The 14,686-nt window shown below is 40.5% G+C and overlaps 1 protein-coding gene across 3 annotated transcripts; it reads right to left on the bottom strand.

Annotated features, from left to right (window-relative positions):
* Positions 1-474: 474 nt before the first annotated feature.
* On the bottom strand, positions 475-11,002 carry os9 (OS9 endoplasmic reticulum lectin). Of its 3 annotated transcripts, none has more exons than XM_022675783.2 (15): positions 10,809-11,002; positions 9,104-9,280; positions 8,931-8,994; positions 8,606-8,682; positions 8,418-8,516; positions 8,076-8,277; positions 7,730-7,894; positions 7,533-7,642; positions 7,112-7,154; positions 6,747-6,838; positions 6,437-6,658; positions 5,834-6,071; positions 4,758-4,964; positions 3,548-3,657; positions 475-2,853 (listed from the first exon to the last, which is right to left on the bottom strand). In XM_022675783.2, exons 1-15 carry the CDS (start codon positions 10,956-10,958, stop codon positions 2,716-2,718), a joined length of 2,094 nt encoding a protein of 697 aa, XP_022531504.1. In that variant the 5' UTR covers positions 10,959-11,002; the 3' UTR covers positions 475-2,715. The 3 variants fall into 3 exon arrangements, with proteins under 3 accessions (XP_022531504.1, XP_049335070.1, XP_022531505.1); XM_049479113.1 differs by having other exon boundaries at positions 6,437-6,655; XM_022675784.2 differs by lacking the exon at positions 4,758-4,964 and having other exon boundaries at positions 10,809-11,001.
* Positions 11,003-14,686: the final 3,684 nt, after the last annotated feature.

The raw sequence follows: 14,686 nt of genomic DNA, 5'->3' as shown, positions 1-14,686 counted from the left end.
TAAAATAAAATAAAAAATTAAATTCAAGTATTCCCTCAAGCACAATTAATCTGTGATAAAAATAACATTTATATTAAAAAAGCTATTTGTCACTTCACTTTCATTAACATACTGGTATTTAATGGTCCTGGGGTAATTTTCTCTTTTACGGGGGTCTAGAACGACCATGTATGTGTTTTTCTCAGACGTCCTCTGAGAAAATTACAGGCTGATTTACCTACTGTTTTACACTGAACTCCGTGGTCCTCTGGTCATTTTAGTTCTGTCCGGACGAACACCTGAGTTTGGTCACCTCGAGTTTCATAAAATAGCTATTTGTCCTTTGCTACTTTCAAATTGCTACTTTCTTACACCCCTATCTCCGAATGATTCTGTTTGCATCTTAATGAAAAAAGTGGAATGGAATGAAAAGGTGAAACTCCCCAATAAACATAACTTTACTAGACAAATCCCTCCATAACAACACAGAGAATATGTGTGCTTGGATTGAGCTTTACTGGGGTTATGCCACTGATGGCAAGCAGAACAGAGAACCAGCAATATCACAGATATGTACAAACTACTAAAGATCTATTCACAAAGTTTACACAGAGAGAGCCCTTATCTGCTGGGACTGTGCAAAAGACAAATAGAAAATACATATTAAATATCTCACATCCATAGCAGTCATATTCTTTGAGAGGCTGTTTGGCTACAAGCCTGTTTGGGAGAAAAAAAAAACACAATTTATGTGCAAAAACAATCCTGCTGTACAGCTCATTTCCTTGGACAAGAGAGAATGGTCAATAAAATCTCAAAAACCTGTATTTTATTGGTCGCAACGTGCAGCAGTAATTGCACAGTAATTTGGGCTAAACAAGATAGTATGGCATTAAGCTCACCAAACCTAATTTAGCATCAATGAATTGGGAACAATGCGCAAAATAGACTGAAAATAATTGATTATAGCACTGTCTCTATATTTATTAAAGCAGTCCAAACATGGGATGGAGCTTGGGCATCAGAATCTGATATGCTATTAAAAGTTTGCCTTGTCATTAATTACAGACTATATTTGTATTTGTACTGGGTCAAGTCAGCAGCATATATTCACTGAGCACTTTATTAAGAAGACCTGTACACCTACTGATTTGTGCAATATCATCTGAGCAGCCAATCATGTGGCAGCAATGCACTGCATAAAAATGCATAGAATCATGACTCAGCACATTGTTTTCGTTTACCAACAGAAGGGGCAACAATAAGATCTCAGTCATTTGGAATGTGGCATAGCTGTTGGTGCCAGGTTAACAGATTTTAGTATTTCTGAGTATTTCTAGAACAGCTGATCTCCTGGATTTTCAGCAGAAAAAGTTTGTACAGTTTACTCAGAATTATGTAATATAAAAAAAAAACATCCAGTGAGTAGAAATACTGCAGATAGAAACACCTTGTTGATGAGAAAGGTCAATGAACAATATGCAGACTGGTTTAATCCAACACAATGCTACAGGAACTCAGATAACCACTCAGTATAATTGTGGTGAGCTGACCTTATGTACCCCTTCATGACCAATTCTTCTAATGGCTACTTGCACAATGATAATGCACCCACTATGTTGCACAGCAAAAGTCAGGTCATTTATTTCTGAGACATAACAATGAGCTTGTCAGTGGCCTTCCTCGTCACCAGGTCTAAATCCAATACAACCCTTGTGGAATCTGTAGGAATTGCACAAAGCAATCATGTCAACAGGATCCATGCCAATGTAAAATGAGGCTGTTTTGAGAGCATGCCCCATCCAGTATTAGGGTTCATAAAAAGTGCTCAGTGAAAGTATGCATACCATTATATGTCAACAATAAAGTGTCCCAACTGTAGAAGACAACATTGTTTTACATATTTTTCCTATGTGTCTTGATTATTTGATATAATCAAGGATAACATTTTAAACAGGGCTCATTTATTTAAAATGCAATAAACTCTGTCCTATAATCTCACTCAAGATTTTGCAATATCTTAGATTCTCTCACAGCAAAATACGCCTGTATTGGATTCAGAACATCACCTATTCCTCCAGGTGTCAGTGATCCAATAATCACATGGGAAACCTTAGAGATTGTTAAAATGCATGAAACAAAAGCCAAAGTAGAACAGCCCTTCATTGTGAAATAGAACATCTATCTGTACATCTACCTGTACAGCACTCACCACTCTCAGAACAGATATTACAATTACTAACAGTCCAAAATCTGTTATATCATCACATCTAAACCACACAGACACATACAAATGTAATTAGCATCGCATGGGTTCAGGAAGTAGGCAGCATTAGCAATAAACTGCAAAGAAAAAATACTGTTACATAACAGTAACAGTTGTATCAAACATTCAGTATGTTTGTTTATAACATAAGAAAATGTACTCCAGGATTTATTGTTCACGGGTGCTTTTACAATGGGAACGCATCATTCTGGAGTGCGAGAGGCTTTAATTCCCCTCTCAGGTTTCATGAGACTTTCATTCAGAGTTTTATGATTAAGCCACATATTGTCCAAATTGTCACAGCATGAAAAAAGGACAACCACAGTGTTTGCAAAAAACTGCAGTCCAAGCAAAGGCTGTACAGGAGCTAAAGAGTCCAAAGTTCTTTTGTATTCCAATGTACAGTTTATTCGTTTATTTCTTCTACCTCCCTGAGGTCTGAAGAAAGGAAATTGAAGAGAAATCCAGGTTCAGAAATCGAGTTCATCTGAATCGCTGGTTCCTGAAGACTGACTCTCTTCCTGTTTTTCTCCCCAAACAAATCTGTAATTGTTCTCCAACTCCTGCTGCCTCTTTTGCTCTTTGTACACTTCCTCTGTGCCTCCAGTCTATGCAAACAAATAAACAAGAAACCACATTAGTTCAATTATCTACAATTACTTAGAAGACCTATTCACCACTGCAAAAAAAACAATATGCATAATACAGAAGAACCCCCCTTTTTACAGTCGCACTATTACATTAACTAAATAACTGTTATAAAGGACACAAAAAAATATTCATATTTTGAATTTGTATATGCAAATATTGTTTATCAAATGAGATGTAAATCCTAGAGAGTTTCTGACAAATAATGTGATAGCAGAAGCCATGGTGTTGACTGGTTGTGCCCATATTTTATATTTATTTGAGAATATCCACACACATTTTTGTAGTTCTAATTTTTATAATTTAAAAAAAGGGTACATCAGGATTCTTACACAATAACTACACTCTGTAAACCATAAATATGATCTTTTTGCAAGCAATTTTGCTGTGTTTACTTGTGTGAGAATGGAACTTTAAGTAGAACTGTTCCTACCCATTCTAGTGGTAGTGGTAACACTGCCTGGGAGTTCATTACTAGTCTCAAATTTATTCAGGCAGTTGTAAAAAAAAAAAAAAATACATACACATATATACATACACATTATATATATATATATATATATATATATATTCCTGGAAAAACACTGTTTAAATTATTGACTGATGTTGTTATGTCTGACATTGTTATCCTTATGATCTGATGAGAGTTTATACCAGTAGGTTGATGAGTAGTTCTCTAAAAGATTTGGTATCCTCCTCACTTAGCCACTGGTCTCCGGCTTCCTCTGCTGTTTTACGCGTTAAGATTTTTACCTCAATCTTGCCTGAAACAAATGAACACACAGTACAGTCACATTTTTGCCATTAAATCCACACACATCTGCAACACAAGCAGGCCAAAAAGTACTTATCAAATTTACACACCACTTGAACATTTACATGAACAACAAATGATTGCATGCATGAACATGGAACTGAAAGGAAAGAGGACGCAGGTAAGTGTTTGTTAATAAGAGACAGAGAAGATGACTGAACAGAATAAATGAAGTGTAAAAGTATTTAGATTTTTTTTGTATGGTGATTTTTGAAGTAAACCTTGACACTGGGTCCAATTTTCCATTAGCCTTTTCTCTCGGGAAGCAATACCTGAATCAGCTAATTTGGATGTCAGATTAAAGGGAGGAATCTGTTTTTTGCTTTGATTACCCAAACAAAGAATACAGTAACTCAGCCAGCCAGTTTCTCAATAATTAAAGAACAGAATACCAAATTCATACAAACTCATCCCCTTTCAGTGGATTTAGAGCTTAATAACATGGCACATTGTAAAACAAATATTTCAAATGATCCACCAAAAAACATAAATCCTCAAAAACTAAATAAGGTATAATACTGTTGGCAAAATTATTTCCATGAATGGCTAAGATGCTATTTTACATCAGGCAAGTTCTGTGTAAAATTATTACAGTATTACAATAAGTAAAATTGTCCTAGCATTACAATAAGTAAAACAAGCAAGCAGGCCTGTCACAATGTGTTTTTTTTTTTATATGGAGATACTTAAAGTAAACATGTTTTATCCATTTTTTATCCATCATGACACGCTTAAGTTGCTGTCAAACCACTCCCAAAAAGACCAAATGCAAGTCTTTCTAAAACGATCTCAAAACAGCAGTCACACCGATTCTTACAAGAAATTAACTTCAAAGCAGTGCAGCAGTCACCCGATTTGATTAGAAGCAGCAAGACAGAGAAGAGAACAGAAATTATGTGAAGTGACTAAGAGCTTACAGTGGTCATTCAGAAAAGGAAAGGCAAGGGTTAGTCAGGAAAAGCCAAGCCAAAGAGAGAGAGTTGAGCTAAACTATATGAACACACACAGGAGGACAGCATTTAAAGTGTGTGTGTGCACTTTCTGGCCTACCTTCGGCCTTGATGCCAGCCTTTCCTAGCTGCTCTGTGACCACATCCTTAATCTGCTGCCACTGGGGGTCACTTTCGCCCAGCTCTCGCACCTGCACACCTCCCTCACGACCATCGCCCCCGGCAACCGCTCCCGCAGCCACGTCTCCACCCACCTTATACTTAGTCACCCTGATTTTTACCTGCTCCCCATTGCCAAGCTCCCGTGCTGAGGTGACAAGACACAGAAAGGGGGAGGGAGGGGGGGGTTACCCTATATGGCGGGGGATTAAAAAAAAAGCTACCCTTCCTGTTTTCCAGTATGTGGTTCACAACTCAATGGTGAAATTATTTTTATTTATTGAGAGATGAGGTGATAGGTGTTTCATAAACGATCACACTATCACAGGGAAACAAAAGCAAAGTCAGAAACAGTGAATGCTGACAGATTATGAACATGATGTATGCTTATCTACATACATCAATTAAGCATTTCTACACCATTATCCATTTTCCAAGTCCATTGAGCATATAAACGACTTTTAAATTTCTATAATTACAGACTGTAGTCCTTCTCTTTCTCTGCATATGTTATTATCCTACTTTTACCCTGTTTCTCAATGTTCTGGACCCCACAAGAGAGACCACCACAAAGTGACACTGGCAAAGTGTTGGTGTTTATTGTGCTGGTATGAGTGGGTCTGTTCCTATATGCTCAGTGGAGCAAGAATAAAAAAAAAATAGATAATGTGTGGAAAAACAAGAAGCGATCATAAATGTTATGCTCGAACAGTGAAGATGCTTATAAACATATGTGATTTAATAAATGTATGAAATGAAAATTAAAAGTAAACATAACATGGAAATATCATTTTCCATTTACACAAAATATGCATCAATTAACCTTATACTGGTTTACTGAATTCTGATTCTGGATAGCCGGTCCAACACATTTTGGTGTCCAATACATTTTTTGCATAATTTATAGGCTCAAAAAATGATTGAGCAGGGACACCAAACTGTGCAGGATACCAGACATCCAGGCCAGAACTGAATCATTTTTCAGCACTTTTTTGACTCACCCATCATTTTGTTTACCTGGGGTTTTGGGGACAAGACTGGGACCACCACTAGCAGAGTCTGTTTCTGTCTCAGGTGGATCTTGTGTGTTTTTTTGTGGGTTTGTATGAGCTTCTGTATCTTCTGATTCTGCATCCTCTCCCGTCCTATCCTCCAAACGATCCAGAAGTTTGCCTAAAGTGTTCTCCAAAGTCTGAGTTGCTTGGGACCGATCAAATTCCCCCTTCAGGCCCTCTGATTCTAATTCCTGCTGAGCCTGAAATGCACACAAAAAAGGTTTAGTAAGTTCAAAGCTTACATTGTGCACCACTCTATAATAAGAACTATATATGCAGCTCAAAAAGGTTAAGCAATAATATATATAAAATAAAACTAAGCTACTGTACCCAGGGTTTTCCATTCCTTAAACTAATCTTCAACAGCTTGCCAAGCAAATACTGGTGTAATAGATCACAACAGAAAGATGAGACAATTTTTTTGGGTCAGCAAAAAAGTAATTTTATCTTCCAGTTTGTGCTATTGCAGCCTGTGATAGAACATTTGTATTGAGCAATTGCTCCTCATGATCGTTTTTTTTTTTTTTTCATTTGATGGGTAGTGGTAAAAGCTGGAAACCAGTACCTCTTCTATGATGTTATCAAACTCTTTCTCCATTTCTTCTTTTATTTCTTCAATCTTGGAAGGAGGCACAGTCAGATCAGCCATTTCTTCCTCAAACTCCTTAAGAAGTTGCTCATCTTCATCTCCTTCCTCTTTGTCAACCTCGGTTTCTTTCATCTTTGCCTCCTCAGGTTCACTTTTTTGTGAAGGTGACTGGCTTTTCTCATTTTTGTGATGTGCCTTCTTTTTTAAAAGAAACACAGCATGGGTTATTTAGATTTCCCTGTATCAGTTTAAACACATGTGAGATGAGACTGCTTGCATTACTCACTTTTTTGTTGCTCTCCCTGAGGTGCTGAACAAACTTCATTAGGTCAGCAGGGTCTGTGATTATTTTAAAATTAAACTTTTCCTCCCCGAATACTGCAAAGACAGAAAGATTATTGAAAAGTTTGTGTTCTCTGAAGTAGCAAGATCATTTCAAACTTCCAGTAAATAACTAAGATTTTTCCGTTTTTTCTCCTTTTTGTTAGAGTATCCTAAGACTGGTAACATGGAGAAGTGTGTTTGCTATCAGTATGTTTGCTACACCTACACTAATCTATCAAGTAAATAAAGCTGAAGTTGCTTTAGAACAACCAGACAATTATTTTTCCCCTTTATCTGTTAAGTTGATATAGACTACATTTTTCTTACGGTCATTGTCTTGAGGCTGGTTTTCCAGAGAATCATCAAACTCCTGCAGAAACATATTTAAACGTCCATTAGCATGGCAGCTCTTGGAATGCTTAATTAGAAAAAATGAACAATGTCAAAACATGCCGAGGTGGTCTTTTTTTCTGTTTTCCTGCTTTTGTTGGAGTAACCATTCCTACAGTCCAGCTTTCAACTTTATTTTGGAGCATTGTTGATTGGATTTGAATGCAGCGTTAGTAAGCTTAGGATGCTAAAAGATCACCACTCCCACCACATAACCTACGCCATACCCTGATGCGCACCTCCCCAAAAATGTAACTATGGGACAGATAGCCGCAATTATTCGAACCTTGTAGTCCAGTACACACATACCCACTTTCAAGGTTTTTAGGCAAACAATGTTCCTTGGCATTAAACATACCTGTGCTTCAGGTGTCTGTTGATCTGTACTCTCTGGTTTGGTGACACCATCCCAGAAATCTTTATCATCTGGCTCCACATTGGCCAATTCAGCCTCTTCCTCTACAGCCTCTGCTCATAAAAAAACAACACACATGAAAGAGAAGGATAATAACAAGAGGAACAAATAACATACGGCCACAGACTTGGAATACTGACCTTTATCCTCAGTCTCTGAGGCCAGCTTATAACTGGATGCTGCAGACTCTTCTTCTATTTTGTCATTTGCTGCTGCTGTCGTCTCACTGGTTTGATCTTTGGACAAAATTTGATCCAGGTTTCTTAGCTCTTCTGAGATCTGCTCCACTTTACGTTTAGTGTCAGCTGAGGACAGACACCAAAGGCCGACATAAGCACCCACCAGCAGAAAAAGAGAAAAGAGAAACATTGAGCATAACAGAGAGGGTGAGAAAGAGTGTGGCAGCATGTGGTAGGTGAAAATGAATTCACAGATTAAATAAAAAAAATAATAATAATAATTATGAATTGTGAGATCTGCACTTACAGACTTGCGCTTTGACATAGTCCATGTACTGCTGAGCACTGAGAGCAGGCTGACACACAATGCCCTGTGGTTTGGCAGAGGAGGGTGGGCGCAGGAGTGGGTGTTGACACGTGCGAGAGGTGTGTATGGTGAGAACATAGCGACAGGACTGAGGTTCATCCACACGAGCAATAAAATCACTTGAACTCTCCTCACAAACAAACTAGAAGAGAAAAAGGCACATTTCAGGTAATCAAATTCCATCACAGCCATAGCAACCACATTTTTATGAAGCAACTTCACATAATCATGAGTGCCCATTTATTTAAATCATTCCTAAATGATTTTGCAAAGAGGTCTCACCCTGACTTCTGACTCCCTTGGGCTGCCATTTAGATCACACTTGGAACCATTGATATAAGACTGGCTGTGGTATCTCTTCAGCTTGTGTTGTTTAGTGGCCTAAAACATAAAGAGAAAATTAGGTATAGTAAATTCTCTCTTATGATATAAAGAGTAATTTTACTATTTTACAAAAAACTAAGCTTTACCTTTGCAGTTTCATTGGTCCAGTCAAATTCTGATTCAAAATAACCCAGGAAGAGGACATCACCCTTGATTTCTGAATCTGAAATAATAACAAATAAAAAAATAATACTTTGTGAAATTAACAGACATGTCTGTAAGGGTGTGCGTGTGTGTATATATACACCTTTTATAATGACAAATGTGTAGTGCTGTTTGCAATGTAATGCTAAACAATATAGAAAAATAATATGTAACAAAAGGTAAAAGAGAGAATGAAAGAGAAAGAGAGTGACATTGTGCGTGTGTGTTTGTTTGTACACACTATATGTTAAAGATTATATACTCCACCTTCCAAATGATACTGTCGAATGTGCTGGCCATAACAGAACTCATAGGTCCACCAGTCTTTGGTCTGTGTGGAGAACATATTAAAAACAATCTCAAAAAAACTTTTTTTCAGACTTTTTTTATTACAAAACAGTTTTTGTTAGACTGTGCACATAAAGAGTTTAGGCTAAAACCTTGACAAGGCAGGGAGCAGTCTGCATGGGCTTCAGGAGCTCAGTGATCCCCGGTCCACTGTAGCCCTGAGAGTCAGCCTCTGGTACAGGATCCTGGTGGAAGCGGACTGCCTGGGCAGGTAAGCGACACTCATACAGCTGCTTGTACTTGTTGGAGACCAACATTACATCCTCCACCTGGCAGAGAAATAATGACAGGGCAAGATAAGTGACATTTGAACACAAAAGCACAAATTATTAGGAAATAGGTATTCTACAGTCTGTTAATTAGTAATATATACATCTTATATATATATATATATACATATATATATATATATATATATATGTATATATATATATATATACATATATATATATTCAAATAACACCAGTTGGGGTTGGATCTTTGCCTGCCGGGAGACGGGCGGCAGTGTTAGGGGGCTAGCTGACAGTACGCCGGCAGTATTAAAAACTGTCAGGGAGCTTCCTGACAGTATTACTACTACGGCATACTGTCAGCTAGCTCCCTGACAGTTTTTAAAACTGCCGGCATAGTGTCAGGAAGCTACCTGACAGTTTTTAATACTGCCGGCGTACTGTCAGCTAGCCCCTTGACAGTTTTTAGCAGTGCCGGCGTACTGTCAGCTAGCTCCCTGACAGTTTTTAGTAGTGCCGGCGTACTGTCAGGAAGCTATAACTCAATAACTCTCAATAACACTTCAGTTTCTGAATCAGTGTCTGTAATTTTGCTATTTATAAGTATGTTTGAGTAAAATGAATATAGCTTTTTTTCTATAAACTACGAACAACATTTCTTCCAAAATCCCCCCCCCCCCCCCAAAAAAAAAAACACACACATTGTTATTTAGAGCATTTATTTGCAAAAAATGAGAAATGGCTAAAATCACAAAAAAGATGCAACAAAACAAGTTCATATTCATAAAGGTTTAGAAATCAATATTTGGTGGAATAACCCTGGCTTTTAATCACAGTTGTTTTCATGCATCTTGGCATGTTCTCCTTCACCAGTCTTAAACACTGCTTTTGGATAACTTTATGCCACTCCTGGTGCAAAAAATTAAAGCAGTTCAGCTTGGATTGACAGCTTGTGATCATCCATCTTCCTTGGTTTGGTAAAATCAAAGAAACTCAGAATAATTTTTAATAAAGAATAATTTTTAAGTGGTACTCATTTTTTTCCAGAGCTGTAGATTTAACATAACCACACAACTACTCGATCTAAACCGTAGTTAACTAACATAGCAAACAAATAAACAGTTAGTGCTACAGAGGACAGGTGAATACAATTTCCCAAACTAAGCCACATATGATGGAGATGCAATTTCTCTTTTATGCCACACAACAAGCAGAAAGCTCGTATAAGCCAAAACATGCCTGGTTAACAGCACTGTGACACGATATATAAATTACCTAGCAGCTGTCAGACAAGACTAACTAATAACACATAAAGAGGATAGCCTAGCTAACCGTTATATTTAGCCAAGATAATTTAGATGAAGAATAAGAGTGAAATTTATAACGACAGTAAATATTTAGCACCTACAGGCTCTTCCAGATAGACAAGGTAGCGTTAGCTGGTCAGCGAGTCGTTGTTTTTGGTGCTAAGACTGTTGCTGTCTTATCAAAATAACGTTGTAAAGCTAACGAACCAGGCTAATGCTAGCTAACTAGCTTAGCTAACTACCTCAGCCTGCAGACTTACCTGGCCCATGATAACCGGGTCTGGCAGAATCTGGATGCCATATTTCATTTCATTTAATTCCTCTAAATTCAGGAAAGCAGAGGCGAAAAGGAGACATATCAAAAACAAAACATACAGCCCCCTCAAACACCTAACCAAGGAAGCAGCCATGTTTCCCTCACATCCCAAACTGGCGTTGTCAGTTCACTTGTTATTTGTTGTAAGACAACGGACGTGTGCGAAACAGCACGCGGATTGGACAACGTCGAAGAACCTCCCTACGCGATTGGGTAGAGAAAACGTCAGTCAAGCCAGCAGTGTGTTCTCATTGGATAACAAGTTAAACAGGTTATTCCATAGCCACGACAAGGGTATTTATTGGACCGATAATTTAGTTACAGAGCCGGTGTCTATGGAGAGCGTACTACCCATTTACTATCCCCGCCGTTATATTAGAAAATCACTGCAACCGATAGAGGGAGCCATCGAGTGAGTCCAAAATGAATGGGGGTGAATTGAGCTAAACGAATAAAACCTCAAATTAAAAATAATAGCTATAAACTTGTCCAGGATATTCTTTCTGTTTTGAAAAATAAAATGATGTATGTTGTTAAAAAATCTAAGATAACTAATCTATGCATTTTAGTTTTCTTCAGTAAATGGATTTAAGGCAACACATGCGCTAGCATTAGTGCTACTGGGAGCTGACTGGTTGGTGTCAGAGCATGATTACAAGACTTATAACTGGAGTTTAAAAGCTTTAAAAATTATATCTTCCGTACTGAAACATTATATATTGATGTTGTTGGTTAAGGAAATTAGTACATTTTTCAGTATGAAAAGTATTTAACATTTTAAAACTTCAATTTTTATCTTTTGCACCATATTAACCCATTCATTTTCGACTCAATCGGGAGCGCCATCTGGTGTTTAAACAAAACTTTAATAGATTCTCACGAGGTTTTAACCTCTTTATTAGAGATGTTCTGATTTGGCCATTTCAAAAAATTGGTTGGAGTTTCAGCTTTTCAAACCAAGGAGTGGCATAAGGTTGTCCAAAAGCAGTGTACAAGACTGGTGGAGGAGAACATGTCAAGATGTATGAAAACTGTTACTAAAAACCAGGGTTATTCCACCAAATATTGATTTCTGATCTTTTAAAACGTTATGATTATGAACGTGTTTTCTTTGCATTATTTAAGTTCTGGAGTTTTTTTTTTTGTTATTTTAGCCATTTCTCATTTTCTACGAATAAACGCTCTAAATGACAATATTTTTTATTTGGAATTTGGGAGAAATGTCTGTAGTTTATAGAATAAAACAATAATGTTAATTTTACACAAACATATTGTGGCGTGGAAGAGGAAGGAAGACCCGTGAGACTCATGATGAATGCTCATAAGCTCTTTTATTAAACAGGCTTGCCACTCACTTACAGTCTTTAACAAGACTAGGAGAGGTAAAACCATTCACCCACAGAACTCTAATAGCCCAAAGGCCACCAACCCAGCTGTGTGTCTCCCAGATGGCAGATCCAGAGTGGTGCCCACCCTCTCTGCATAACCCCTCCTAAGGGAGATGCCCCACCCCTGTCATCCTCGCACACAGGAGAACAGAAACATACCTGCAGGCAGCCACACACACAACCCAGAGCCGCCACATAGCCCCCCTCCCAAGGGTCAGCCGTCCCGGCGACCCCACCAACCCAACACAAACCCCGTGTACAACAGAACTTTTTTTTTTTACAATCAGTTGCAAACAAAGTCATTAAAGCTCACCTTCCGTCGTTTTTTCTTTCATTTTAAAATGTCTAGTTGTGGTCTCTAGTATGAATGAATGACATGTGAGCCGTTTTTGTAAAAAAAAAAGTGCTCAGGTGTCTCTGTATAGCTCTTTTTTAATGGACTGTTTTAGGGGTGTGTCCAAAATGACCGGATTCCAGCTTTGCTCATGAATATTCATACATGCAAACAGCATTGCAAATATCTCTCCTCTGATTGGCTAGGAGCACTGCGACGCCCCTCCACCGCTCTGCCGCTCACTGCCTCCCACCTCCTAACTGATGAGCGGTGATGTTGCGTCGCTTCAGCTCCGCCTCTGGGAGTTTCTCGAGCCAAGGTGGGCTGGTCTGTGAGTTTCTGCCTACGTAGGCAGAAAGATAATTCAAAATTCACCCGTTTTTCGGAGGGGGGGAGGGGGGATTTCTTTGCTTAGCTCCTGCAGACAATGGGGGCTGCAAAACAGTTTAATGTGCAGGTGTACACATTCAACTCGGAGAGACCTACTGTATTCCACAAAAAACAAGAAAAATCGGATTTTCGCGGAAGGTGACCTTTAAGGCGGGCGGGCGGCCTCCGTGCCCGCGGCAGCCTGGAGGGGCCGGGCACGGCACCACCTGCCAGCGGCTCCGAAGAGCCAGAGTTCAGGTCAGGCACGAGTGCAAGGCCGGCAGGCTCCGCACCACAGTGTCTGACAGTCTCGGCCTATAGGGGGCCAGCCTATCACGGTGCACAATCATAGTGCGTCTGCCCCACCGGATCTTATACACCACCTCCCCCAGCCTGGACAGCACCAAGCACGGACCCACCCAGGCCGACTGGAGCTTCGGGCACAGTCCCTTCTTCCGCTGAGGGTTATATAGCCAAACCCTCGCCCCCACCGCCAACAGGTCCCCAAAGCAGCGTGTGTCGTACGCACGCCTCTGCTTCTGTCCGGCAGCAGACTGGTTGGAGCGCGCTAGACGGTGTGCTAATTCCAGCGAAGACATAAGGTCCGAGACAAAAGTGGGCGTGTCCGAAGCGTACCCGCCCCCGTCAGGAGGCGCCCCAAAAGCCAGGGAGACCGGCGTCCTCAGTTCGCGCCCGAACATAAGCAGAGCCGGCGTGAATCCCGTCGTCTCCTGCACAGCGGAGCGACAGGCCAGCAGCACTACCGGCGCTGCCCGTTCGCCGGATCCTCCCAGATATGGCACAGCACGCCGTCGGACAAACTAAAACTAGCCCAGTTGGAGCGCAACGCCTTAGCAATCGGGCCCAGAGGCACCACCTCCCCCCACGACAGTGTGATGTTCGCACTGAACCTGCGACAGGACTGCTCCGAGGCCGTGGTCGCTGACATCAGTATCCACAATGAAACTCTCAGACACCTTCGGATACGCTAGAATCGGAGCATTGCACAGGCGGCTTTTTAGCTCCTCGAATGCCCGCTCCGCCTCGTCAGACCAGCGGAATTTCACACTAGGCTTAGTCAGAGCATGAAGCGGCGCTGCCACGTCCACGAACCCCCTAATAAACCGCCTGTAATACGAGGCGAGCCCCACGAAGCTGCGAACCATTTTAGCGTCTCGCGGCGTGGGCCAGTCACGGACCGCCTCCATCTTTTTGGGATCGGTTTCCACGCCAGCACCGCTCATTACGTGGCCCAGGAAGCTCACACGCTGCCTTAGCAGATTACACTTTGCCGGATTGAGCTTCAGGTTAGCCGCCTGAATCGCGCTGACCACCATTTCAAGGTGAGACAGTGCGGAGTCGAAGTCGGTTCCGTGCGCCAAGACATCATCCAAATAAACGACGCAGCACGACCGCGAACCCCGCATAAAACACGCTCCATAAGACGCTCAAAAGTAGCCGGCGAGTTACACAATCCGAACGGAAGCACCGTGAAATGCCATAGGGCTGAGCCGAGCGAGAAAGCGGTTTTCTCCCTATCCCCCGCCGCGAGGAGTACCTGCCAATATCCGCTCCTCAGGTCTAACGAGCTGAACCAGGCTGAGCCAGACAGCTGGTCCAGCGTATCGTCGATCCTGGGGAGCTGGTAGGAGTCAAGCTTCGTGACAGCGTTAAGTCGCCGATAATCCACGCAAAAGCGCCAGTTTCCATCCTTCTTTTTCGCAAGGACCA

This window comes from Astyanax mexicanus, chromosome 5 (genome assembly GCF_023375975.1).
Source record: "Astyanax mexicanus isolate ESR-SI-001 chromosome 5, AstMex3_surface, whole genome shotgun sequence".
NCBI classification, from domain to species: domain Eukaryota; kingdom Metazoa; phylum Chordata; class Actinopteri; order Characiformes; family Acestrorhamphidae; genus Astyanax; species Astyanax mexicanus.
This window is presented reverse-complemented; position numbering and strand designations above follow the sequence as displayed.